Source organism: Phyllostomus discolor, chromosome 5 (assembly GCF_004126475.2).
Source record: "Phyllostomus discolor isolate MPI-MPIP mPhyDis1 chromosome 5, mPhyDis1.pri.v3, whole genome shotgun sequence".
In the NCBI taxonomy this organism is placed as follows: domain Eukaryota; kingdom Metazoa; phylum Chordata; class Mammalia; order Chiroptera; family Phyllostomidae; genus Phyllostomus; species Phyllostomus discolor.
The window spans coordinates 28,818,933-28,846,593 of NC_040907.2; the positions used below are offsets into that span (position 1 = coordinate 28,818,933).

The following is a 27,661-nucleotide window of genomic DNA, read 5'->3' on the forward strand; positions in this document are numbered from 1 at the left end:
TGATCAAGTACTAGCCAATACAAGTAGGGAGTTAGGGTCAGGTGGTCAGATTGACAGCATATCTGGCCAGTGAACGATGCTTAAGGCGGGTCGATCGCAGGGCTTATCCCGCCCGTCCCGCCATTCTCGCTAGTTCGATCGGTAGCGGGAGCGGAGAGCGGACCCCAGAGAGCCCTGAGCAGCCCCACCGCCGCCGCCGGCCTAGTTACCATCACACCCCGGGAGGAGCCGTAGCTGCCACAGCCGGCCCCAGTCACCATCACCGCAACAATGAGCAGCGAGGCCGAAACCCAACAGCCGCCTGCCGCCCCCCCCGCCGCCCCCACCCTCAGCGCTGCCGACACCAAGCCCGGCTCCACGGGCAGCGGCGCAGGGAGCGGCGGCCCGGGCGGCCTCACATCGGCGGCGCCTGCCGGCGGGGACAAGAAGGTCATCGGTGAGAGCCGGACGGGGACAGGGGTGGGGCCGTAGGAAAACCTGGCGGCGGAACCGTTACCCGAAGCGGGGCGAGCCGGCGGGCGCGTGGCCGGCGGAGACCGACTCGGTAGCGCGCAGCTGCCCCTCCCCCAGGCCTGCGCCCTCGCGGACGCCGGCCCGCCTGGTCCGCGTGCCCGGCAGGCGCACGCGCGCCGCCTCCCGCGCCCCTGGGCCCCGCGTGGCCGCGCGCCCCTCCCCCCGGGCGGTCGCGCGCCACCGACCGCGTGTGCGGCGGGGTCCCGCCCTCCCTGCGGGCCGCGTGCGCTGGGGCTCGCTTGCCGTTGTTCCGTCCCCCCACCCGCTCCCTTCCGCGTGTACCCTGAGGGCGCGGCGCGCCGCCTACGCAGGCTGGAGTGGGCTGGGCGGCTTCCCCTTCCCTCACGTGCTCTGCGCCCCGCAGCCGCCGCCTGCTGTCTCGGCGAACGCCCAACTTGGGCCCCCGCCCCTGGCCGTGGCGGGCTCGAGGTCACCCACGTGGACCGCGGAGGCGCGGTGGGTCCGGGAGCAGGCTCTAAAGGAAAAGGCTGTCAGGTGGCCGCGGACCGCCGCCGGGAAGCACACGAGGGACCGGATGCTGAAGCGTGGCGGTTTTAGAAAAAGGATGTCTGGTAATCGTGGGTTTTTTTTCCCCCCCTCTTCCAGCAACGAAGGTTTTGGGAACAGTAAAATGGTTCAATGTAAGAAACGGATATGGTTTCATCAACAGGTGAGCTGACCGTCCCACCCCTTGCTCGCTCTGTTCCAAGGTGCAGGCTTTAAGGAGTTGGGATTGTTGAAGCATGCTTAGATTGCTGCTTCTGGTATGTTGTTTAGGGGATTTTTGTTTTCCTTAATGACTGAAGGGATTAGTGGATCTAGAAGTCGTCTTTGTTTTGTGACTAGTAATTAATTTAAAGGTAGCTTAAAGGGTTTGTTATGGTACAATGTAATTTAAGAGCAGTCGGACTGAGCCCTGGCTGGTGAGGCTCAGTGGATTGAGCCTGCGGAGCAAAGTGTGGCCGGTTGGATTCCCAGTTGGGGTGTGGGGGAGGCAACCACACAATGATGTTTCTCTCCCTCCCTTCTTCTCTTTAAAAATAAATAAATAAAGTCTTTTTTCTTTTTAGTGGAATGAGAGAGCCATCTCTTAACAGGGCATACTGATGAAACCAGGATTTAGTATAAATCTGTTAGACTGGGGCCCACTGCATTTTTATACTTGTTTTATACGTTATTGAAATTGGTACTTGAAATCAGTGTGACCTATTGATCAGTGTGTAGGCTATTACAACTTGTTGACATTTGGAGGTAACATGATTTAACAGTGCAAATACACGAGGTCTGGTCATCTTGACTGAGGCTATATTGCCTTTGTTTAGTGTTTCAGCATAGCTGTCTTGAATGCCTTGGGTGAATTTCATACTAGGACTGCTTTGACAACAAGGGTTGTTTTCATTTGCTCGTAGAGTAAGTAACTTCTGGTATAAAATGGCCCTTGCCTTCCTCAATATTTAGTTCTTCTACTGCCTTGTCCGAAAATCAGACCTATTAAATCAGTTTTATTAAAGGTTCGGTTGTAGCTTGTTAGAGTGGCCTTAGCCCACGGTGGCAGTTCTCTTCGTGTTTGGAGGCAGAGGTACAAACTGCATCTTCAGGAATACTACTAGATGGCCTGCAGCAGCAGCCATGGCGAGGTGCAGTTCGCTGGCAGCACTCAGGGGCTCCCCCCGGAGCAGGGCGTCATTTTCAAGATGGCTGCCAGGGCGGGTCGTGCAGTTGCAGGGGGCTGCGCGCCGGTGTGCTGAGAGTGTTGGCCTTGCAGGTGTGACAGTCGCCTCAGCGTTTTCTTGCATCTGTACTTTAGAAGGCAGTAAACAACTGAAGGTATATAGGAACACAAGAATACCGAATGTTTGTGAAATGAACAACACTGCAGGAAACCAAATGAGCAAGATCAAGCTTAAAGACAAACGTGATTGGCTGCTGAAAAACCGGTCATCACTCAGCTGTAAAGTAGTGTGGGGGGAGCAAAAGGAATTGTAAGCACTGATGGTCTGCTTCCACGTTTGCAGTTGTGGGGAAACGTTTTGTTTCTTCCAAAACCTTTAGGAATTTTCCATCTGTTCTTAACACTGCCTTGCTGACAGGCCAAGGCTGCATTTTTCATCAGTTTTTTGATAATAGGTTGCTAGGAAGGGAAGGAATACTTTGGTGCTTATAATTGACCACTTTCTAGTTGATTGATCCCTGAACTTGTTAGCATTTCATTCAGTATTACCATTTTCAGGGCTTAAACCTTATACACTGGTTTTGGATTTGTGTGATTACAGTACTTTGAAAGGGTACAAATTCCTGAGTTCTCCTTCCCAGCTTGGATTCATTGGGTCTGGGGTACATTTTTAAACAAGAATTCCAGGTGATTATGGCTTGTGGATCATACCTTGAAAAATGTTGCTTTTAACCTTGACTCATTGTAATCATAGGATATCACAGTAGAAGGGACTGTAATTTGCAGCCTTTTCAGTGGTTAGGTTGTAGTTTGTGTGTTTAAAATTGTAGCATGTGCCTTCGGTTTTGCTGTATTTTGTTAAATGGACATAGGTTATATTTTCAAAGTGAACAATTGCTCTCAAGATGAAAAAGTAGTTCTTCACATTCTTAAATTTTTATTTTATGAGATGCCATTGCTTATATGCTCCTGTTCTGACTCTCAATGCAATTGGTCATCCTCCAGGGCAAGTTAAATTGGTTTTTGATGATCCTTTGTTTGGACTGTCCAGACCTCAACTATTTTGTCAAATAAACAGTTCAAATGTACTTTATGTTTTTCTAAATTGGTCATTTCAGTGATTCTGAGACTTTCGAATACGACGTAAAATCTGACTGCAATTAGTCCAGGAGAGGTTTGCCTTGATTGGGGGGGTGGGCGGGGGTGGGGGGGGTGCATGTCTTAAAGAACTAAAGTTCTTGAAGCTGGCAGTTGGTTCAGTTCAGTATGTAGATCTGCCTGGAGACACCTGGCCAGCAGGGGGTGGGGGGGTGTGAGATACACAAATGCTGTTTCTCTGTGAAGGAGAGGATAGATGGCATTGTTCAGGATAATTGCTGTGGCTTTAATTTTAAACTTGGGGTTCTATGATTGTATGTTCTGAGTTCCTAAGATTTTTATAATTAAAATAAAGAGGCTTTATGTAAAATTTTTTAAAAGAAATTTATTTTGCCTGGCTGGCATAGCTCAGTGGATTGAGCACGGTCTGCGAACTAAAGTATCACAGGTTTGATTCCCAGTCAGGGTACATGCCTGGGTTGCAGGCCATGACCCCCAACAACTGCACATTGATGTTTCTTTCTCTCTCTCTCTCTATCTCCCTCCTCTCCCTCTCTAAAAATAAATTAATAAAGTCTTTAAAAAAAGAAATTTATTTTGTAAACACTTGTCGATCTAAATTGTATTGTAATTATTGGTACAACTTAGTTAGAATTATTGGTGAAAGGGTTTTTTCCCTGGTGGTTCTAGTTTTTCTGAGAAATTCATTGTTAGTGTTTGTTTGCTGAGTCTGCATAAGATAATTGGATTATGGGACTAGAGGGGCTTATTAACCCCCCAGGATTATTTTCAATTTATTATTAAAAACTTGATTTGGAACTGCTGAAGGTGTCGTTAAAAAGATGCCACGGGGGTCACTGGTTTCAGGATTTGATCTCTGCTGTTTCAAACTGGAAGGCTGATTGTGTCTTTTGCTTCTAGCTGTTGTGGATTGATCATGCTCACCAAGCTTGTCAAAGGTTGGCACTAGTCAGGAACAATTTGCATTTCACCAGGGCGTGCATCCTTTATAATGACTACAATGGGAATATTTTTCTACTCTATAGAGTGCTTAAAATGCTAAATTAATCATTCTAAAGTTTTATGGCAGGCAAGGAGTTTGGAGCAGAGACCGAATAAAGCAGAGGTCACGACCTGGTGGCCTAGTAGCTAAAGCTTCCCCCAGGTGTTTTCATTATTTGGGATATAGCACCAAAAATATCCAGATGATTATTTTTAAGATTGGAATTTTAGCCTTAGGGCCTATAGTCCCAAGTAAATAGAAATTCAGCTGGCTGTGAATATTATTACCACCTGTAAATGAGGCATATCTTTACCACCATCTGTCAGGTTTTCTTTTCTCCTGTTGGTTTCCCTTCCTGCCATTCCTCTTTACAAACACACTTAGTCCAGGCTGTCAGGTTTGGTCTCCCTGGCACTCCTTTTTGGGGATTCCATGTATACATAACTGAAGGTGACTTCCTTCACACAGTGGTGATAAATAAAGGTAACTAATGTTTGTCAGGAACTTAGAAGCAATTTAAATGCCTTAAGTGAACCAATTCATGTAATCCTCAGACTTTTGAGATACAGTACCACACTTAGGCACAGACAGGTTGGGTAAACTGCCCCAGAAAGAGACTCGTGATTGGCAGACCTGGGATTTAAAGTGAATTTTCTGACTCGAGTTTGTGTTCACTGACTGCTGTTAAACAGTCTCTGAAAATAGACCCTAGTCATCCTCAATTTGGTTGTTGTCCACATAGTTACAGATAATTTCTTAGGGTGGCTATTCTTAGCTACTGAAAGACTCTAGTTGTCACTAGAGCTGTGTGCTGACTAGTTCTGAGATTTGAAAACTTTCTACCTTTCACTGCCTGTTTCATGTAGTTAGGCATTGCTGTAATAGGACCAGTTGAGTATAGAGATTGGCCTTACAAATTAAAGGACTTGTTTAATAGCTAATACTGAGAAATTAAAGTAGAGACTATCAGACCTTTATTCTGAATCTTCTGAATCTTACTGGTTTTATGTGGCCTGCAACCTAAGATTGGGTCTTTTAAAAACAAAAAAAAAAAACATTGAGCCTGTGACCCCACAAAGCCTAAAATATTGTGATTCTTAATTTTAAAAGTTTGTAAGCCTGTGGAAAGATGACTGCCAAGTCTCTTGGTCTGTCACAGTGAGACTGATACTAACTTGAGCACACAGCAAGATCCGTCCCAAAGTCATGGGTGGTCTATAAGGTAATTGACTAAATGCTTTGTGGCACTAGGGAAAGCTTAAAGGCTTGTGTGTTGCTAAGGAAGAGAATTTGGGGGCAAGGAGGCATAAAAAGATACTTAAGTAGTGCTCAAACCATGTCTTAAAACACTGTGTTTTTCTTTGAAACTGGAGCTTTTCTGACAGTGACTTTTATGCAGAACACTTGAGGATTGGTTTATATGCTGGTTATGTTAGCTGCTGATCTGAATGAAGCTGTCCAGAGGTCATTCAGTGTTCACCAAGTCACTGAGAGGTAAGATCTTCTCGTCCTAGAATCTAGAATAGAGAACTGGTGTATTCCACTTTGTTTTCCTAGTACTGTCAAATGCTGAGTTTCCTACCCTCCAAATCTTAGCCCTTGGAAGCATCTACAGTCTAGCTCACCTAAGGCTGGCAGAATGGTAAAAGATACTATGGGAAATAAAAGTGCCTCTGCTAGGTGTGTGTGGCCAGAGTGTTTTTTATAGAAAATAAATAAAACAATATTTGTGATCTTACAGTCATCTGCAGGACTGGGAAGTTGGTGTCTGGATACTTTGGCTTGTGGAACAGGTGGAGGTAAATCCTGGAGTTTGTTTTTTTGTAACCAAAGGGTTATAAATTAATTTATACAGTTGGTCAAATTAGTTTGTTAAAAGTGGCTTGGTGTGGTAATCTGCAACAAGATAAGAGCACTTAGTTGTGGCTACATAAGCTCGTATGGTAGGTCTCATTTCAACCAATGTTGTGTATTGCGCGTGCGCGCCCCCCCGCCAAAAAATGCTTTCTAAAACTTTTAGGATAGCTTCAGACCCTTTTAAAATTGGGTCGATTGAGTGGTTTAGAGGTTTTGTGCTGGCTACATGTTTTACTTGCATTGCACTACATTGGGATCTGTTGAAGAGACTTCTGTTGTCTTTAAATCCCAGCAGGATTCCCCCTGCCTTTTTTTTTTTTTTTTTTTTTTTTTTAAGCATTCTAACTTAAACTGGTGTCTGTCCCCAGCCCCCATCCTCTTCAGCCTCTTGCTCTTTGTGGTTCCTTTTTCTTGAAGTCAGTACTGTGTCCTTATTTACTGATTGTGACAATACTGTACTATTTCTAGATAGATTAAAACAACCTTGACAACCTATTTTTCAGTAGTAAATAATGCCCTTATTAACAAAAGAGGTGGGGGTACACAGCACGACGTTCGCTTGCTGCCGGAGGACAGGTGGATGACGGGTGGAAAGACACTGTTGGAATAGTGGAGACTGCGCCATTGGGTGCAATAGCAATAAATGTGAACTACACGTCAGGTTATAAAGACTTCGTATGAAAAGAGAAATGTAACATACTTCATGTTGACTGTATGTTGACATAAAAATTAATTTTGCCTGTTTTTATTTTTTATTATGGCTACTAGAAAACAAACTTAGATACTTGGCTTGTAGTTTATTTCCATTGAAAAGCAGTTCTAGACACTGGCTACAAGTAAAATTATTTCAGATGGCAGCAGTATGGACTAGGGTTAGGTTTGATGATTATAGTATGGCCTTCACTAGGTTTTTAAATGATAATTAACAAACATTTAATAGGTGTAAAATCTCCACATTTCGAATAAGGCTACTTACCCAAGATCATGTAGTTGGAATGGAATAGCTATCGTTCCAACCATGGCTTTTAGTGGTCCTAGTAGAGACAGACCTCTCTCATGCCTCATTTGTTTCATATGGCTTAACATACTATAATGTGTAGGAAACCATATTTGATAATTTAGCTGTTGCATTGGGTTGAATGGTAGGTGGCCTTCTGGATTTAAATCTTCGAGGTTGGGGCTGTGTCTTATTAAAGGAATGGATGAGGCTTTTGGGCTTGCTGTCCTTTGTATTTTAGAAATATCTTTTATTTTCTTTTTTAAAGATTTTATTTATATTTAGAGAGGAAGGAGGGGAGAGAAACATCACTGTGTGGTTGCCTCTAGTGCACCCCCAACTGGGGACCTGGCCCACAACCCAGACATGTTCCCTGACTAGGAATTGAACCGGTGGCCCTTTGGTTTACAGGCCAGTGCTCAATCCACTGAGGCACACCAGCCAGGGCTAAAAACTGAAATTTTTGCTGTCAGATTTCTTTAAAATCCAGATAAACTTTGGTCATGTTACAGTAATTCCATCTCCCCTCCCCACCTATATTTCTGGGGAATATATTCCAAGTTCCCCAGTGGATGTCTAAAATCTCAGAAGCCTCATATATCTTTTTTTTTTTTTTTTTTTTTTTTAAGCTATACATACCTTTACACTTAAAGAAAGCACTTTACAGATTCTCTTTGGCATCCAAATTGCCAGCATCACTACTCTTGCACTTTGGGGCCATTCTTAAGTAGAATAAGGGTACGTAAGCACTGTGATACTACAGCAGTCAATCTGGTGACTGGGCCAACTCCTAGGTTGGGTAGCATTATACACTGTGGACAGCTGGACAGAAGAGAATGAGTCAGATAATAATGGGATGCAGCGAGGTGGCTCAAGATAAGATTTCATCACACTACTCAGAACAGTGCATGACTTAACTTATGGGTTGCTTATTTCTGGAGTTTTCCATTTTAATATTTTCAGAGTGCAGAAGGGAAACTGGGTGGGGGAGCTATACTGCATTTCCTAGTAGGCTAGTATAAAGGAGTACTGTGTTGCCTGACATGACATCATTTGTGAGCCTGTATTGGTTTCTACATATAGTCCTCCGAGTATTCATGGGGGATTGGTTTCATCACACACACGCACACCCCCTCGAATACCAAAATCCTGAGGATGCTCAACTCCTGTTCCCTACTGTCCTTGTAATTGTCACAGCATCTTAGCGCAAAGTTGCAAAAGTCAACGAGACTGGGGTTGAGATGACAAACAACTTTAAATGTGGGTGAGGGTGACATTGAGGTACTCCTAGATGTGGTTCCTGAGAAGTTGACTAATGAGTTGCAGCTGGAACAGGAACACGTGGCTGAGGAGGCAAGAGAAAGGGGAAAAACTATAGGAGAAAAAATAACCTACAAGAAAATTCACAGTGAACTGTTTAGCAGAAGCTTTTGTAGACTTCAACAAGCTTGTTAAAAAGTTTGAAAACATAGATCCCAACACCAGAAGGTTTTCATTGATAGAGAGGAATGTTCTTGTGGTGCATTATCTGCTTATAAGCAAATCTAAGATGGAGAAAGAAACCATAGACCAATTTCTGAAGAGTGACACCTCCTCAAGAAGAGACTCAGACAGGTACTTCAGAAGGTATTCCATTAAGAAGGCCTTGTTATCATACGAGATGACAGATGACAGCTCTGTGCTGTGAGTTCCCTTGAAAGACCTCCCAGTGGGGCAAAATGTGAAGGTGGAAGACCATAATGTTGATCTTGAACGCTGTGTTGGCCTAAGCTAGGAGAGAGAGAGTGTGTGTGTGTGTGTGTTTATATATGTCTTGGTTTTTAACAAGAAAATTTAAAAGATGTTAATATTCTTTTAACAAAAAAGCTTATATTGTAAGGATACAAAAAAAATGTTCTGGGTCCTGGCTGGTGTGACTCAGTGACTGAGTGCTGGCCTGCAAATCAAAGGGTCACCGGTTCGATTCCCAGTCAGGGCACATGCCTGGCTTGCAGGCCAGGTCCCCAGTTGAGGGTACATGAGAGGCAACGTCACGAAGTCAATTAAGTTAAAATTAAAGAATTAAAACTTACATGGTGAAGTAAGGTTGCAGCAAGCTAACATTCATGGAAGAAAGAATGTTTTAAAAGGAGTGGAGCCTGAGTGGACAGTAATGCCCTAGGCCTTCGCATTCACTCACCACTTGCTCACTAACTCACCCCGAGCAACTTCCAGTCCTGCACCGTTTGTGGTAAATGCCCTATGCAGGCGTGCCATTTTTGTCTTTTATACGGTATTATTACTGTACCTTTTCTATGTATGGTTGCTTGAGTACTTAACATTGTGTTTACATTAACATCTTGTACAGGTTTGTGTAGATGCTCTCTGATTGCAGGGCAGATTCACCTAATGGCGGGTTTCTCAGAATGTATCCCTCTTAAGCAATGCATGGCTGCAGAGTCAATGCTGTACAAATGGTTGTTATAATGTATTTATGTAATGACAAAAATATCTGTATATGTTCCTTCAGTAGAGATGGCAACTATTGTAGGCCTGTCTACATAGTACATATCACACATCAGCAACAATATAACTTTTCTTCCTTCCACCCCTCCTTCTGACACCTGCTTCACTGCCTTTTTTCCTTTGTCAATATGTTCCATTTACTTACGCATTCACTAGTTGATTTTTTTTTTTAAGATTTTATTCATTTATATTTGGTTTTGGAGAAGGAGGAAGAGAGGGAGAGAAACATCAATGTGTGGTTGCCTCTAGCACACTCCCTACTGGGGACCTGGCCCACAACTCAGGCATGGGCCCTGACTGGGAATCGAACTGGTGACCCTTTGGTTTGCAGGCCAGTGCTCAATCCACTCAGCCACAATAGCCAGGGCCATTGGCTGATTCTTGTAGGTGCCCTGACCAGGGATTGATTCACCACCTTCTTGATGTCATTGTATTTAACAACTTTCTTCAGGTGGCAGATGGGATCCACAACTGACACGTTGGTGGGGACACAGAAGGCCATACCAGTGAGTTTCTTAATTCAGTTCAGGGATGATCTGTGCAGCCCCTCAGCCATCACACCACAGCATCCCAGAAGAGCCACCTATAGTCTTCTGGGGGGCAGTGATGGCATGGACCGTGATTGTGAGTCCCTCCATGATGTCCAAATTGTCATGGATGACTGGCCCCAGGGGAACCGAGCAGTTGGTGGTGTAAAGAAGGCATTGCTAACAACCTTGAGGGAGTTGTCGTACTTCCATGGTTCACACCCATCACAAACATGGGGACATCTGCAGGAGGAGCAAAGATGATGAATGATCCTCTTGGCTCCACCCTTCAAGTGAGCCCCAGCTTTCTCCAAGGTAGTGAAGACACCAGTGGATACCAACATATTCAACATCAGCATCACCCCATTTCATGGCGGGATCTCGCTGCTGGGAGATGGCGATGAACTTTCTATTAATGACAGGCTTCAGGTTCTCTGTCTTGGCCGCCTTGGAACTCGGCATGGGTAGAATCATACTAGAACACGTAGACCACGCAGTTGAGGTCAGTGGAGGAATCATTGATAGCAACAATATCTACTTTGCCAGAGTTAAAAGAAGCCCTTAGTGACAAGGTGCCCAATACAGCCAAATCTATTCACTTCACCCTTCACCGTCATGTCTCAGGGTTGCAGCTGTCTATTGAATGAGTGAGTGGAGCGCCACCTTGTCTGTTTTTTTAGAAGATTGTCCTCATTAGATAAGTAGTTCTGATTAATTTGCAAATATTTATTCTACAGTCCTGAAATAAAATTCATAAACTACTTTTATTTTGGTGTGTATGTGTTGGTATGTATGTAAATACCTATTTGTCAGCTTCATTAGGAGACATGGTGACTGGTCGTTGCTACCACAAATAATGGATTGATAAAAGGAGCACTATAATGGCTACCCAGACACGCTTGTGCCATTATTAGCATTAAAAAATAAATATGCTGTCTGTGGAAATTGCATATTTAGTAAATTTAATGCATATTAAAACAGTAAAAAAAATGCTTGACTCAAAAATCAAGTAAGTTTGCTTATATAAAAGTCAAGTAGAACACCATATAGTTATTTACCTAGTCATCTTGAAGCCTGACACTCTTCACCCATAATGCAAATAGTGCTCCTGTTGAGAATCATTCTCCTAGACTTCACTCAAGTTCCTGTTTTTCTCAGATTTTCTAACTTCTTCTACCAATTTTTTTTTTTGGTCCACTTAGCCTTAGGGATTGAAAATTCATCATATTGGGCATGAACACTAATCAGTGGTGGCTCTGAAAACTGTTTATAGATGGCCGTTATAACCAGCTATTAATTCCCTAGTGTTCCTAATACTCAACCAGCTGGTGAGGTCAGTTTTCAGTCACATGCCTTGAGTAGTACTTTTGCAGTTTATGTGTAGGTTTTATTTTAAAAGATTGAAAATTGTCCTGTTCTCATAAATAAATCCTCATGTCAGTGATATTCCAAGCTATATGGATTCTTAGGTGTATGCTTTGCTCCGTGGATCAGCAAGGAACCAACAGTCAGTAAGTCAATCTAGTTCATTGTAACCTTTGTTCCTTTCGTCATTCAGCACTAGGACTACCATGGAGCCTTTCTCTGGTTTACTAACAGTGAAGAGGGTGGGGGAGCTCAGTAACAGTCTGGAAGTCTGTTTCTCCTCTAGGGTTGGTTCTTGTTCATAGTGTCATCACCATAACCCCAGCTCCCAAGCTAAAAGCTCTACTAATTCTCCACTCCCCCACCCTTGCTTTTAACATCTTTTTATCCACAAAGTTTTTTCCATTTTACATTTGTCGTGTGCAGTACCTTAGTCCAGGCCTCCCTTCAGTCCTGGCCCAGACTTCTGGAGTAGCTTTTGTAACAAACTAGGCATCTCTTGGCTTTTCATAATAGCAGCCACTGGATTTTAGTGGCCAGTCATTTGTATCATGTCACATTTCTCTACTCAAAAGCCTATCAGCAGACTGACTAGACTAATGGTTGATGTAAAAAGAAGCAAAAGGGGGTTGTGTGTGCTAGTACAAAATTCCATTTACCTTCATCTGCTTAGTTCTGCAGCATTAACGCTTGTCACATGAATGATGTGGGTATTGGTGGTGTCCGTATTTGTACTTCATTATGGTGTATTTTATTAACACTTTGTTTTTCAGACAGTATTGAACAGAAAACAGGAGTTCCCATGTACCCTGTGCCCACACGTGCACAAAGTCCCCACCATCCTGCACCACAGTTGATGCATTTGTTATAGTTGATGAATCCACGCGGACACACTTCCTTCTCTAGTCTCTAGTTTTCGTTAGGGTGCGCTCCTAGTGTGGTACATTCTGTGGGGTTTCTAGTGGTCATTTTTAAGACCTCAGGTAGAGTTGGGAATAGGAAATGGTGAAGAAGAAATGATGGAGGTTGAAGTGACAAAGAAGGAAGATAGTAATTAATGGGTGGAAATATATTTGTGGTCTCCTACTTCAGTTAGTAACTATGCTCTAGTGGAAAGAGGTGGGGTTTGCTAGAACATTGGTGATGTTTATTCTAATAGGATAAGGAGTGATAATCTTTGTTCTGTCCTCCACCCTTTTAGTGGCTTAGTAGGTCACTCTTTGATTTCTTACATGGTGTTTTATCCTTCTACAGGTGGTGAAGTTAATGACTGTAGGCAACTGCTTAGTCTTTAAAGCAGAAATCATAGTGGCTTACTAATTTTGTTGTTTCATTTTTAAATTTTCTAATGGCTGATTGAGAGCCCGAAAGTCTCTAATAAGAAAAATAGGAGGGAGATGCATAAAAGACCCAGTGTATTCTTAATCTTTGGCAACATGAAATGTATTCCATTTTTAACTTGTTCAATTTGGTTCTCTGTCTTGCAGGAATGACACCAAGGAAGATGTATTTGTACACCAGGTGGGTGCTTGTGTGGATATTTATGGTTCTGGCTCAAGGCTTTTGAGAAGGGGGGGTTGTCTTCTCAACTGTTGTTTCTCGAAAAAAAGAATTGTAAATCCAATCACTGAGACATTTATTTCATCCCTATAGGAAGAGTCTAGCATGTCTAAAGGTATAAATGTATTGGCAGTTCACTTCAGATAGATGTTTCAAATTGATGTTTTGTTCATAGTTACCGCTTTTTAAAATGTTGGATTACTCAAGCCATTACACTGAATTTTTTAATGTAATTTTAGATGGGTAATAAACCTCCATTAACATGAACTTGAACTATAAGTCATTTTCAAATGTTAGGTTTACCTGTATGGTAAGGACAGATTGCAATAATCCTGCAAGACAAAGCTGCAAGACATTAATTTGAAATGAATCCTAGAAAACTAGCAAAGTAGCATGGTCCCTTTCGCTTTTTCTGAAGCACTTTGAGTCGTTAAGATATATTTTTACCTTAGGAGAATTTTGGCTGGCTTGGAAATTGTAGAAGTCCTCACCTAGTTTAAGGCTAAAAGAAGAGGCAATGTGGCAAATTTGGAACTTAACCAAATAATTTTTAGACCAACTTCAGTGTTTTGGGAGGGGGGAAAAACCCAGTTGGGTTCTACATGCTGAACTTCCTCTAGTACCATTTAATGAAAATATTTTGGAAAATGCTTGAGCAATTAAGGGCTGTATTGTTAACGTAAGCCAGTTTTCACAAACATCTTTTTTCAAGCCATTGTGAACTTGGGTGGCAGCATGCTGTCTTAGGTTGGACTTTGTAGCTCTCTCAAAGTGTCCTATAGAGCATTTACTGGCAATCAAGGGGGGAGCCGGATCAATTTCTGATACATCAAAAGCCCTATCAGATAAACACAGGGTCATTTGTAAGTGTGGAAACATTTAAATTCTAAATACAAATACAGGGCTGCTCAGACAAAATGATATTTTAAAACAAGTGTTTTATAAAATTGAAGACCAACTCTTAACTTGTTCCTTCCCTTTTACGTGTTCAAAAATACAGACTTAGGACCAAGAGATGGCAAGATTTGTTAATCTTGCTGCCTGTTAGCAACACTAAAGGGTTGGGGGCAATGGGGGGGAGGGCATTGCAGGTGCTGACTGAAATGAGAGTTTAGGAATTTTAATTATCCATACTTCTGCTATCCCCTATGACTGCAGGTAATTTAGAGTTGGATATATATGAAAGGTACGAAAACTTTGTGACAGTTTAGATGACAGATGAGATCATTTATTTGGCTGAATGTGTGTCACCCACTTGTTCTGACCCACAAGGTGTCACCAGTATGTTCTCCTCTTTATTTTGGAAGTGGTTTCAACATTTACTTGTTTCTTGGGACTTCGGCTGCTCAGGTCTTAGTGATGTATTAAGGAGACTGCAGTTCTGGGCAACTTAGCTTAATCGGCTTTGGATTGTTGGTTGTCCTGCCCCCTTTGGAATGGAATGCATGACTGATCCCGTAATGGATACCGCTGTGATGTAGTGAATGAACATGGGATTTGGAGTCCCGAGACCTGGATTCAGAGAAGTCTGCACTCTGCCACTAATTGTCTGTGTGACCTTGGGCAAGTCACGTAACCTTTTAAAGCCTGTTTTACCTGTTAAAAAAGGAGCATAAATACCTCACACACATCATTTGTCATGAGAGTAATAGGTAATGTGTGAAAGAACTTTGTGGAAGTATTGCCCACAGGTGTGAGGTGTTATTCTTCCCCTTTTACTTTGTCATAGCAGTCTGGAGAACAAGAAACGTGAGCTGTATTGTGGGGATGGTAATGGCCAATTGTCCCATGTAGTCAGATACATAAAAAGTAGCATAGATAATACATGAATTACATCCCATGGAAGGGTTTTCACAGACAGGTTTGAAAGGGTTTGGGTTGACATTTGTATGGTTTGCTGGGCAAAGTTGGTTTGGTCAACTTTGAAGCATGCAAAACTAAACTCGCCTGTCATCTAAACTGGCCCTGGGTGGGCTAGCTTCTACTATTAAGTGCAGTCTTTGGGGGATAGATTGATGTCCTCATTTCGTTCAAAGCAACAAAAATGCTTTTGCTAAAGCATTTAGAAATGTATATATTGTCTTGAGTGTTAAATTACTTGTTTTAGTTTGGAAAATAGTGGTAAAATGCTGGGGCCTTGTAAGACTGTAATAGAGTATTTTGGTTGAGGTTGGGGGTAGCATTGGTGCCTGTTTTTGTATATTTATATTGCTGGTTTGGTGTTATTTAAAGCTAATTTTAAGTGTATATTGAAGCTAAAATAATACTGACTCTGGTACATTTTAAATGAAAAAGCACATTATTCTCCCCTGTTAATCTATTTTTGGAATGTGATATTACTAGACTGCCATAAAGAAGAATAACCCCAGGAAGTACCTTCGCAGTGTAGGAGATGGAGAGACTGTGGAGTTTGATGTTGTTGAAGGAGAAAAGGTGAGGATGCTTTTTGCGTAAAGGTTTGACTTCAGTGTGGAAATATTTTGGAGATCTCATCCGTTAGGATGGTGGCTCTAATGTGGATGGATGGGTCAGGTGACCACATGAACACAGGTGCCTCAAGCCTAATATGCTGGCTGCAGTTAGAGGGCAATCTCATCAGAACAGTGAGGAATTAATGTTTAATCATTTTTGTGCACCCCTGGCCACAGACCCTTTTTTATTTGCTTTGTGTAAATTTTGTTTAGTGTACTTAATTCCGTTGTCATTTTCAATATGTGATGACTTTTTGTAGGGTGCGGAGGCAGCAAACGTTACAGGCCCTGGTGGAGTTCCAGTGCAAGGCAGTAAATACGCAGCAGACCGTAACCATTATAGACGCTATCCACGTCGCAGGGGTCCTCCACGCAATTACCAGCAGAATTACCAGAATAGTGAGAGTGGGGAAAAGAATGAGGGATCGGAGAGTGCTCCTGAGGGCCAGGCCCAACAGCGCAGGCCCTACCGCAGGCGACGGTTCCCACCTTACTACATGAGGAGACCCTATGGGCGTCGACCACAATATTCCAACCCTCCTGTGCAGGGAGAAGTGATGGAGGTAAGTTTTGCCAAAAAGTAAGAGGATCAACAACAGTTATACGGTAACTTTTGATAGAACTACATTTTTTAAATTCCTAATAAGAACCAAAAGGATTAATAACTAACTTATAGAATAGTCACAGTTACTAGGTAATTTTTTAATTCCTATTCAGACTTTGGACTTGTCTTGTTGGCATTTTACTCCATTACTGATCAGTCGGCTTGGTTTCCTTCGTCTTTTCAGGGTGCTGACAACCAGGGTGCAGGAGAACAAGGTAGACCAGTGAGACAGAATATGTACCGGGGCTACAGACCACGATTTCGCAGGTATGACTTTATTTTAGAGATTTCCAAGCATACTTTAGGGCTTGGCAGTATCGCGCTCTCCTGCAGTCTTTTTGAATAATGCTTCACATTTTCTTTAATCAGATGTCTAAGAGGTGAACCTGAAGTCAGTTATCTTTGAGACCGTTCTTTGCATCTTTTTTACTGGCTCTAGATGGGGTCATCTTGACAGGTTGAGGGTTTTTTGTTCTGGGGGTATTTGTTTTTTCTTACCTCTGTGATGAGGGTATAGAATTTCAAATTTTCTGTTCTCAAACAGGTGAGAGAATAGTTTAAACTGCATTCTGTCTTAAAGACCTGTGGTAGGGAGAAGGGTAAAGGTGAGCATCACCTTTCTAGCACGAGGAGTATCTGACTTGTACTGCACCAGAATTGAAGAATTGAGAGTTTTGCCTCTGGTGATGGCATAATTTTTCCTTAATCATTCTCGATTTAAGTGTGTACTTTTTGTTAGTCATCCCAAAGTTAGGAAATATAATCGCTTGATGAAGAATTTACAGTTTGGGGCCTGACCAGTGCGATTCGGTTGGTTGGGCGTCATCCCGCACAGCGGTGTTGCTGGTGCGGTCCCTGGCTGGGGCACATAGGAGAGACCACTGATGGGTGGTTTTCTCTCACGTCTGTGTTTCTCACCCTCTCTCTCCCTTCTTTTTCCTTTCTCTAGAAATCTTTTTTCTTTTCTTCCTTTTTTTTTTTTTTAATTTACAATTTTGGGGAAAGAAACCCAGTTCCAGACTTCAATTAAATAACCAGCCTGCCTATTTGGGTATTAGAAAGAAGATCCTTTTTCACAGATGTTTAAATATTAGAATATGGAGTAATTGGGAAAGAGCTCCATCAGCCAGACACGGTTAATACATAAATGTATACTACACTTTGAACCAATATTCCCAGTCTCACAATGGTAGAATGTAATGGTGTGACAGTTAAGTTCTCCAAATGTGATTTCTAACACTGACAGGCAATATACTCAAGGAAATTGGTCTTTTGCTAGGAACCGTGTTTCTTGTAGAAGAAGCCCGAGGTACGTGGGCAGCAATGTGTTAGTAGAGTCTAAAGGAGAGGTTTGAGGGGGTTGGGTCAAAGATGTGAACGTGTCTAGAAGCAACAGGGGGACTCAAACAACAGAGTAGTGATCACAAGTTTAAAGCAGGCTCACCCACCAGCATGGTTGTGTTTTTTCTGGCCATTTTGAACAACAGGTTCAGATCGGGCAGAATTTGATTTGTGTAGCATTTGTTTATCCAAATGAAGATACTAGGGTTGGGGTTGGTTACAATGATTAATGGTGGCCTTTGTATTGGGTGAAGATAAGAGGAAAAGATTAAGGGAGAGTTAAGGACATAGGTGATAGGATCATTGGCTTACAGATGCTAGTGGAAATAAAATGGAGAACAAGAAGAGGTAGACTAGGAAGATGGGAAGGAGTGATTGGATGGTGGCATGCTTAAAATCGAGACACAGCTGGACAGGAGGTAAAGAGTGAAAGCTCCAGTTTTTGGGGTCTGTCATAATTACAACAGGAAAGGGATAGTGAAGGAAACGTAGCCTAACAAGAAGTTTGAAGCTTTGGGGTTCCAGACAGAAATGGGGGGAATTAACTTAGAAGCCACAATGGTGGGATGGGATGACCACCATTTGAAGGCTGCAGGGTACAGCCACAGCAGTTTTGCCAAAGACTCTGACTTGATTGATTGATTGATTGATTGATTGATTAAAAGGGTTTCAGGAGAGGCGGGAGTAGTTGGGAGACAGGGATTTAGAAGTGGAAAATGGAAGGTAGCGATCTAAATGGGAATGAAGTCCAGGACTACCAGAAGATACCAAAGGCATGTTAGTCCTGGTGTTCCTGGGGCGTGATCACCTGCAAGAGAAATCAGTGTCTTTTCTTGGATGATTGGAAATCCTGATACTGTTGTCTGTGGTCCTGATATATTTGGCTTCTTTCCCTTGTCCTGTTCTTTAGGTTCGCCCATGGTGCAGCACCCAGCATCCCTTTTCATAGCCAAATGACATTCTCTCCCGTGGCTGTCACATTTGTTTCTCCACTGATCAGTTGCTACACAGTTGGGTTGTTTGCCCCTCTTCTAAGCTGATTTTTCCACATCTTCACTAGCCCTGGTTACTTTTTGGCCTTCTGATCATGGCCTTCCTAGTGAAATTGAAGTGGAATGACATGCCTTTCCCCAATGACTGTGCTTTCATTTGTGTGAAGAGGGCATCTTTTTGGTTTTCAATTCCTGCCTTTTAAGCAGGTGTTCGTCTATAAAGGTTGAGTAGCCTTTGTTCCCAGACATGGTTACTATAAAGCCCATTTTAAATGTTCTAAAATGATGTCAGCTATTGTTATTGTTCCACTGTTGAAGTCATTTTGTGGTTAGTTTTGTAATAGATTATACTGTTGTACCAGTATAACTTACCAACATCACTGTTGTATAATCTATTGTAGACTATTGGTAAACGTTTGCTAGTCCAAAAATCAGTTTTACATACTCATCTTATAGTGTGCTCTTCCCCCCAGGATCTCACCCAAGGCTTTTTCTTTCCCCTTCCCTTCTTCCTCCCCAGCAGGCGTGCCTCTCCTAAACTCTTAAGTGTCTGTCTGCACGAGGCTTGCAACCAGGGAGCAGTGGGCAGCCACAGCTCATCCCGGGCTGACCCCCTGAACCTGTTTCCAAGCTCCCCTTTTCTCTGACTTCTTAGAGCATCCCAGCCCAGGCTCATTTCCCTGTCCCCAGCTTTTAAAAAAAAGAGTGAAAATACTCTTTTTTCCATTTTACACTTCCAAGTACTGTACAAAGTCATCACTCAGTTTGTGGAATACAAATCACATTTCCTCTTGCTTTTGCTAAATTGCTTGCAGGCCACTTGATAAACGGAAAGAACCAGATATGGTGGTACATTAGTGGGTGGTTTAAAGAAAAAGTTCCATCATTGCAGGCTTGCACAATGTTTATTCCAGGGGCCCTCCTCGCCAAAGACAGCCTAGAGAGGACGGCAACGAGGAAGATAAGGAAAATCAAGGAGATGAGACCCAAGGTCAGCAGCCACCTCAACGTCGGTACCGCCGCAACTTCAATTACCGACGCAGACGCCCAGAAAACCCTAAACCACAAGATGGCAAAGAGACAAAAGCAGCCGATCCACCAGCTGAGAATTCGTCCGCTCCCGAGGCTGAGCAGGGCGGGGCTGAGTAAATGCCGGCTTACCATCTCTACCATCATCCGGGTAAGTTAACCTAAATGAAAACCTTAAATGGCCTTCTGGCCTGTTAGCAGTCATGAGTAGTGCTCATTAATGCAAGAGAAAAACTAATGTATTTTGAATATTTTAGGGTATTTTCAAACTTTTCTGAATATATTGTGATTTCACAAGTTGAGAAAAGTCTTTAAACAGAAACGGCATAGGTGCTAGAATTAATAACCTAGATGAGGATGACCCATATAGTGTCTTTGGGGAAAGGGGCAACTTTGACATCAGTTTCAGAGTAAGGTATTCTTTTTTTACTTGATACTGAGAGGTTTGTAATTGTTTCTGTGTGGCTCTGGAATTAGCATTTTTAGTCATTGATGCTTTGGGGTTTTGTCCCTCTATTTTTTAGGATGGCAAGGTCATTCAGAAACCTCCAAGTAACCATGTATAGGCACAGCGTTGTCCGCCCCTCCCCCTGGTGTAAACCACTGTTAGGATAAACACTGGGAGGTGTGTTGATGCCCTCCCTGCTTAGTTAATGTGATCTGGAGCCATTTGGTATATTAAAAGGACATTGCAGTGAATTATATAAGATAATCTTTCCCTTTTCCCCCCTTTTACAGTTTAGTCATCAACAAGAAGAAATGAATATGAAATTCCAGCAATAAGAAATGAACAAAAGATTGGAGCTGAAGACCTTAAGTGCTTGCTTTTTGCCCGTTGACCAGATGACTAGAACTATCTGCATTATCTATGCAGCATGGGGTTTTTATTATTTTTATCTAAAGACGTCTCTTTTTGGTAATGATAAAAGTGTTTTTTAAAAAAAAAATAAACCCGGTTTTTTCTCAATACACCTTTAAAGGTTTTTAAATTGTTTCATATCTGGTCAAGTTGAGATTTTTAAGAACCTCATTTTTAATTTGTAATAAAAGTTTACAACTTGATTTTTTCAAAAAAGTCAACAAACTGCAAGCACCTGTTAATAAAGGTCTTAAATAATTGTCTTTGTGTAAATTTCTGTCTTGTCTTATTTTGGTTTATAAATCCTTAGTAGGGCCTTTAACTTAATATGGGCACATACTAAAAATCAAAAAATAATTTGCTCTGGTAATCTGGTCGGTTTCTTTAAGTTCCTTTTGCTGAGAGGTGGTGGTAATGGTAAAGGGGCGAGGTCCTGCTCTAGCAACTTCTGTCCCTGAGGACAGCAACTTCTTCACACCAGTTGGAGACACCCAGTGGCAGCCATAGAGCCCAGGGTGCTCAGTAAACACCAACTCGGCTCCTTGGAGTAGTCAGAGGGGATGGTAACAACAAACAGTGTAATGCCCATGAGAAGGCTGCAGAAGAATGTGGAGGTCAGGGAAGTAGTTTTGTGGTCTTCACTCCCTTGTAACCCAAGCCTGGTCTGGCTGTGTTTTTTATAGTGTCTTGTTAAGTGCTCCTTGACTTCCTTTATGGAACAGTTGGTGACTACTGTCAAGAGACTCTGAATCATCTTTGGCCAGTTTGGGGTGGGGGGTGGGGGCAGAGCAAAAGATAGTGGGAATAGAGAACAGGGTGCCCTGGCACATCCCAGAGGCCGGCGGGGCTATGAGTCCTGGTGGCAGTGCCCCTTCCAGAACGTGCTCAAGACTGGGGAACAGAGATGGCGGGGCTCTGGTATCTTAGTTCTAGGGGACTGGTGAATGCAGTGGGGACATTATATTTAAGTGGGCTAGGCTGTTAGCTACTGTTCAGCAGTTTGAAACTCCTGTTCCAGATTTGGGGCCAACTCTTGGTCTTCCAGGAAAATACTTCGTTGGCAAGAATACAATGGAAGATTTTTGGGATAGTCTTTCTACCAGTGTTAGACACAAAACTACTTTTTGTTGTTTTGGTTTTTTAATCCTTATGCTGGGACATGCTTACTGATTGTAGAGAGAGGAAGAGAAACAGATTGGTTGCTACCTGCATGCTCCCCCCATCCAGCAACCAAACAAGCAACTTAGGCGTGTGCCTTGACTGGGAATCAAATTTGCAACCCTGCGGTGTTCTGGACAGTGCTCCCACCAGCTGAGCCAACACCGCCAGGTGATCTTTTGTGTGTGTGTTCTGTTGCTCGGCACTCCTGTGAATTCCTTCACCTCGTGTGAAGATTGGCTAGCCTGTGACTACTATAAGGACCCAGAGGACGCATTAATCTTTCTTGGAGGCAGGATGCAAGTTCAGACACTGGTCAGCCGATCAGATGAGCACCAGCATGAGACTGGAGAAGTCAGCAGTTAGGAGGGCAGAAGCCATGCTTTGCAGCAAGAGCGGCAGTGGCTTCCTCAGCTGGCAGCTCTGCCTTGGCTTTCGACGGACCTTGAGCTTGGCTCTCCAGCCTTTTCACAGTAAGGAGTAGGTACCATGTATCAGGCATGTGTCTATTGTTAAAAGGTATCTATTGTTACCTTCGAAATGAGAATGAAGGTGATGATGCTATCATGATTTCTATTGAGTATATTGGTGGGCCTAGCCAGTACAGCGAAATAAAAATGATTCAAAAGGAAATGTTATATATCAGGAATATTGGTAACAGAAAAGACATGTTTTTGGTCAAATCAATGGGTAATTTGTCAATAAGTGGCTAATACTTGCGTATAATATTAGCTAGTGAAACCATGGCAGTTATCAAGGAAATGGATTTAGGACTGTAATACTTCCAAAATCTGGGAAAAAGCAAAAGTATTGATATTGAAAATTGAGGACTTCTTAAAAAGTTAAGGCCTTTGTGTTCATGCATATTGAGACCCGATGTCAGTTCACCTGTTGATTTAAGTTTGGTAAGTTATCTTGGTGCATCTTAGAGATGTTGGAAGTTAGAAGGATGTACAGGAGCACGTCACCAGCCACGAGTATGTGTTCTGAGAAGTGCATTGTGAGGTGAGCTTCATCTTGTGGACGTCCGAGGATGCTGCTCAAACCTCCCTACTTCCAGGCTGCAAACCTGTCCAGGACATTGGGCAACTGCAACACAACGGTAAGGCGACCACAGGTACAGTAAAACGTGATACTTTAGAGGTTAAAAATGGCACACCTAACAGGGCATTTACTGGGAATGGATCTTGTGGGACTGGAAGTTGCCGTGGGTGAGCCAGAACAGTGAGTAGAGGCCTAGGGCACGTCACTGGACACTACTGTGGACGGTGAACACTGTCCACAGGCCGTCCCCCTGCTTGTTTTCTAACAAGATCAGGAACAACATCAAGGCTGTCGGTGCTGCTCCGAGAACAGGGGTGTTAGCTGGATTGATTGGAAATACCGAGGACACATTGGGCAGGGTGTAGGTCACCGTGGTGGTGACTAAGGAGAGTAAAACTTGGCCTGGGGGTTGGGAGGAATCATGGAATGGAGAGAGGCACTGTGGTTTTGGTGGTTGCATGCTGGGGCCGTAGGTGAAGGAACTTTGTGGTGTACATAGAAAATGGGGAGGGGGCATTTAACGGGGGAGGGCATGGAACTGAGAACTTGGTATTTTGACTTGGGAAATTTGTTTTTTGCTTCATTACCAGATCTATTACCAACCAAAAAACGTTTCTTCCAAGACCTGGCACGTTCAGGGGGTATGGCCATAGGCCAAAAAACATTTCCAAAGTACCGGGAGGGGCAGGCTGCCTCCACACGGCCACAGAAACCCTTGGGCGTGCAGTGACACTTAACACTTGCTAAGGAAGTCCCTGGGGACCTGTGTCCTTGCACAGGATCTGCGACCTTCAACAGAGAACTCAAAGCGACGTGCTCCGAAGACCGTCAGGGTGGATCTGGGAGGGCTGTACGCTGAGGGGACAGGCTCCTCTGCTGAAGCAGACCCATGACTGGGGTGTCACCTGTGCACTGGTGAGTGAGGTGCTGTGAGTGAGAGGGAGGCTACTGCCAAGTGCTACAGGTAGTGATCCCATCAAGGAAAAAGTTTCTGAGCCACATGCCCTTCCATTTCTTAGAGGAAATTGAGCTCCGTTGTAGCCTTACGAGACCATAGTTGACAAAACATGTAGTGCGTGACAAGTAGTTGTCTTAGAGAATGGGAAAGCAAACGAAACCAGGGAAATAGAAACACCAGCAGATGGGGGGGGGGGGTGGTTATCAGGGCATTGCCCTCTGACTTCAGAGGAGGAAGAGAACAAAGGTGTTGAAAGTGAATGCAGGGTTATAGTTAACAGTGATCCCAGCATCCACTTCCGCAGACCCAGATCCAGGGATGGGTCCTGGTTGGCCAGAGCCAGTAAGAGCACGCATGCTCTGGTGACTGGAATTGGTCCAGGAGTTGGCACGTGTTCTTAACTGACTCGATAGAGGAAGGGTACTGGTTTGAGGGAGTTGGGAGAATAGGAGGTGCTGGTCCTTGACGAGTGTAATTACGCTTGAGCGGTTACTGGGGAATGACAGGTAGGCTATCATCGTGTGAGTGGAAGCAGGAATAGAGACGTTACTGGAAGTAAAGAGGCCGAAAGTAAACAATGGCATTCAAAGCACCTCTCTGCGGGCACTGAGGTTGCCACAAGTGAGGGTGGAAGTGGTAGGTGTGACCCTGCAATTAAAGTCTTCAAGGAATGCTGCTTGATAACAGACTTAGTCTCAAGGTGCAAGCTTCGAAGACAGAGTTGTTGAGGCCTACGACGGGGGAGGGTGGTTTAGAGGTGGCAGGCCAGGAGTTCTAGCCAGAAAAAACATCACTGAAGGGACTCCACCAGAAGTGGTGGGTCTGGTTAGTGGCAGAGTAAAAAGGTGAAGGGACATTTCAGAATAAGCTGGTGACTGAGTTCCAGAAGGCACAGTGGAAGGTTTGGGAAGAAAGCAACATTGGGTCAGAACAGGAGTAGGAGAGGGCCAGTGGGAATTCAGGTAGGGACTGAGGCAAACAGTGGTGTAGCACAGGACAGGCTCAGCCCTGCGGTTCTGCTGGAGGAAGGACTAGTCTGATGGGCAAGGTTGGCCTGTGACTGGGAAGGAGCAGTCTTAGGAACTCTGCCCCTCCCTGCTTGGAATGGTGCCCCAGGTAGAGGAGGCCAGCTTCCATCCCTTCCATCTGGCTCCCTACTTACAAAGGCTACCAATGAGACAGAAGTGAGGGGACTGGAATTCTACTGTATTTACACCTCTTCCAAGTGATGTTTTAGCACCCCTTGCAGGCTTAGGACAGCTAGCTGTACAGCCCTGCACTTGAATTCTGTCTGGGCTCAGGAGCTGGTGATAGGGAATCTGGATTCCTTTTTAATAGAATGCTTTTCACTTCAAAAAGACAACCCAGGGTGGGGTAGCAGGGGGAGTTGGATCATAAGTGACCAATTTGGACATTGCTGCAGAAGTCCATATAAACGAGACCTGGACCATAGATACCGCAGTAAGAAACGAGGTCCAGTTTGAGATGTCAGAATGGAGCTGACAGAGCATGACTGCAGGATGTCAATGCAAACAGGACCATCTTCTGGTGGTAGACAATGCAAAAGAGGGGAAGGGCCTGTTTAGTTTTAGGTATGTGGAGTTTTTGAGGTGCTTGGTGGGGGGGAATCGCTGGGAAGCATGCGGGAAGTGGATTTGCAGCTGAGTGGGGCATGGGTCGAGGCTGAATGTTTGACACCCAGCAGGCAGCTCTGGAGAGCTATCATCATGGATGGAGTCACATTACTCCAGGGGCATCCGTGAAGAGCAGACAGTGGAGGCCCAAACTTGTGGAACAAGGCCAAGGACATAAAACTGATGACCAGAAAAACATGTATTAAATCTAGAAAGGTGGACGTCATAGAATCCTAAAGAACAAAGTAGGGATGGTTCAGGTGGCATCAAAGCCGAGAGCTCCAAGAAGGCGAAAGCTGAGCAGCACCAACGAGACTACCGGGGAGAGCAGTCCTGTGAGTGGGGGTGGGCCCCAGGCGCAGCGGGTGGAGGCGGAGGAGGGTGCTGGGCCTGCACCCTTCCCCCATGGCGGGGGGGGGGGGGGGGCAGGCCCCAGCCCAGCCTCAAGGAGTCCTCTCACTCATTCCACATGCAACGAGTCTGCGAAACCTGTTGATTCTTCCCTGGAAACATCCAGATTCTAACCACTTCCAATCACATCTCACCTGGATTATTTTTTAATGACTTTAAAATAAATATTTTGTTTGTTTTTAGAGAGAGGAACAGCAATGCGGTTGGCTGACTCTCGCACACCCCCAACTGGGGAGCAGGCCGCAACCCAGGCATGCGCCCTGACTGGGGACCCAGCCAGTGACCTCTCAGTCCACAGGAGGGCGTTCAGTCCACTGAGCCACACCAGCTGGGGCTCACCTGGCTGTTACCGTGGCTTTCTAGAGGAGCTCCCTGCAACCTTCCTTCCCACCCCACCACCACCCCTCTCCTGTAGTCAGTTAACACAGCAGCCAGCCTGTGTCTTCAAAACCACGCCAGAATGTGGGTCACTCATCTGCTCAAAGGCGTCAGAGGCTTTCAGTGTCATGTCCACCACGTACCCCCACTGCCCCATTCCCACACAGCTCTCCCCGAGGCTTACTCCACTGTATCCTCATGGGCCTCTTCCTCATGGGGCCCAGGCACAATCCCTTCTCGAGGCCTTTACACGTGCTTCTCTTTCTTGATGGGAAGACCATTTCCCCGGGTAAGGGAACGGCTTTCCCCCTCAGATCTGCCAGGTCTCCGACTACCCTGACCTTCCTCGACCGCTCTGTTCAGTGCGCAGCCCCTCCCTACCCTGTTTCACTCTTCCGTAGTGCCTCTCCTCACCTCCAAATCTACATTTACTTTACTCTGCCCCTTTGCTAGAAGGTAAAGGCAGGGATTTTGGCTATTTTGTCCACTGCTGCTATATCCAACAGGGCTAAAAGTGTACAGGGCAGAAGCACAACAGATACTTAAAGTGGAAGGAAGAGGGCTTTTGCTGGATGGGTAGGTAATGTCACCGCGACCCTGCTGATCTCTGTGTTAGCCAACTGTGAGAATGAAAGGGGCGTGGCTATCAGTTACACTGGAATGAGAAGGCTGCCTGGGCACTGTGGGGGTTTTGGTCATTCCAGAGATACGCAAGGAGACCTGTTTATAAGGGAGGGAGAAGGTATGACCTGAGAAGAAGACTTTCTGAGTACAGTACAACAACATGCTTCATTCTACCCTGGGTATAAAGTTCAGTTTTCATAGGTCATTTTGAGACAGGAAGGGAAGTAAGTGATTTCAAGTCAGAAGACCCGAGTTGCTATCCTGATGAAGAAGTCTGACCTTCCAGAGCCTCTGCAGGGCGCTCACACAGGAGTCAGTGTGGAACGCCCAAGTATTTCTCAGTGCGGTCTCTGGACCCTCCACAGGGCAGCCAACAGATTCTGGCTCCTCCCACCATCAAAGTGCCTAAGCCCAATGCAGGAGAGGAGCCTGAGAACTAACATTTCACACTAATTTCAAAAACAGGTTCAAATAGTACTGACTTCCAAAAGTTCTTGTGAAGATTAAGTGAAAATCAGATAATAATACCTGATACTTTATTAGTGCTCAGCTCATCTTGGCTGTTAACCTGACAGGAATATTGAGAAAGTAGCTGTGAAAACTGCAAATGGAAAGTGCGGGGCCATGAGAATGTGACTTGCAGACCTCCGATGACAGGGAGCATAAATGACCCATGATGCTTTGCTCTGAAATCGGCCCCTGGGCTCACTCTGAGGTCACATTCCCCTGGATTCAGAGCAGTCCTGTCCCTGGAGGACTCAGGTCTCCTCTGGCAGCCAACCTTGGCTCAAGGACTCCCTTGGTGACTTTGCCAAATTTTCTCTGGGCTGCATGGTGGTCCAGGGTGCATCCACTGATGTTTTTTCACGCAGGGACTGTCCGATGGCCCTCTGAGCTCCTGCCCTATTTTCTCTCACATGTTCACTCTTATTTGGGTGTCTACTGCTTGCAGGACACAGAGTAACATAAAGAGTCATCAAACATTAAGGAAGTGACAAAGGATTCTGGGAAGAAAGCTGAGTATGAGGCACCTGGAATCCGTCCCCAGCCGAGACAAGTAC

The 27,661-nt window shown here is 44.4% G+C and overlaps 1 protein-coding gene and 1 long non-coding RNA gene across 4 annotated transcripts; both read left to right on the forward strand.

Moving 5' to 3' along the window:
- Positions 1 to 120: 120 nt before the first annotated feature.
- Positions 121 to 20,666, forward strand: YBX1 (Y-box binding protein 1). Of its 3 annotated transcripts, XM_028511635.1 has the most exons (8): positions 122 to 436; positions 1,120 to 1,183; positions 13,025 to 13,058; positions 15,441 to 15,530; positions 15,829 to 16,131; positions 16,357 to 16,439; positions 19,420 to 19,685; positions 20,273 to 20,666. In XM_028511635.1, the coding sequence occupies exons 1-7, from the start codon at positions 271 to 273 to the stop codon at positions 19,652 to 19,654; spliced, it is 975 nt and encodes a 324-aa protein (XP_028367436.1). In that variant the 5' UTR covers positions 122 to 270; the 3' UTR covers positions 19,655 to 19,685; positions 20,273 to 20,666. The 3 variants fall into 3 exon arrangements, with proteins under 3 accessions (XP_028367437.1, XP_035881762.1, XP_028367436.1); XM_028511636.1 differs by lacking the exon at positions 15,441 to 15,530 and having other exon boundaries at positions 121 to 436; XM_036025869.1 differs by lacking the exon at positions 20,273 to 20,666 and having other exon boundaries at positions 121 to 436; positions 19,420 to 19,691.
- LOC118500586 lies at positions 5,341 to 6,618 on the forward strand. The gene is made up of 2 exons (XR_004903160.1): positions 5,341 to 6,264; positions 6,318 to 6,618. It is a non-coding gene; the product is annotated as an uncharacterized LOC118500586 (long non-coding RNA).
- Positions 20,667 to 27,661: the final 6,995 nt, after the last annotated feature.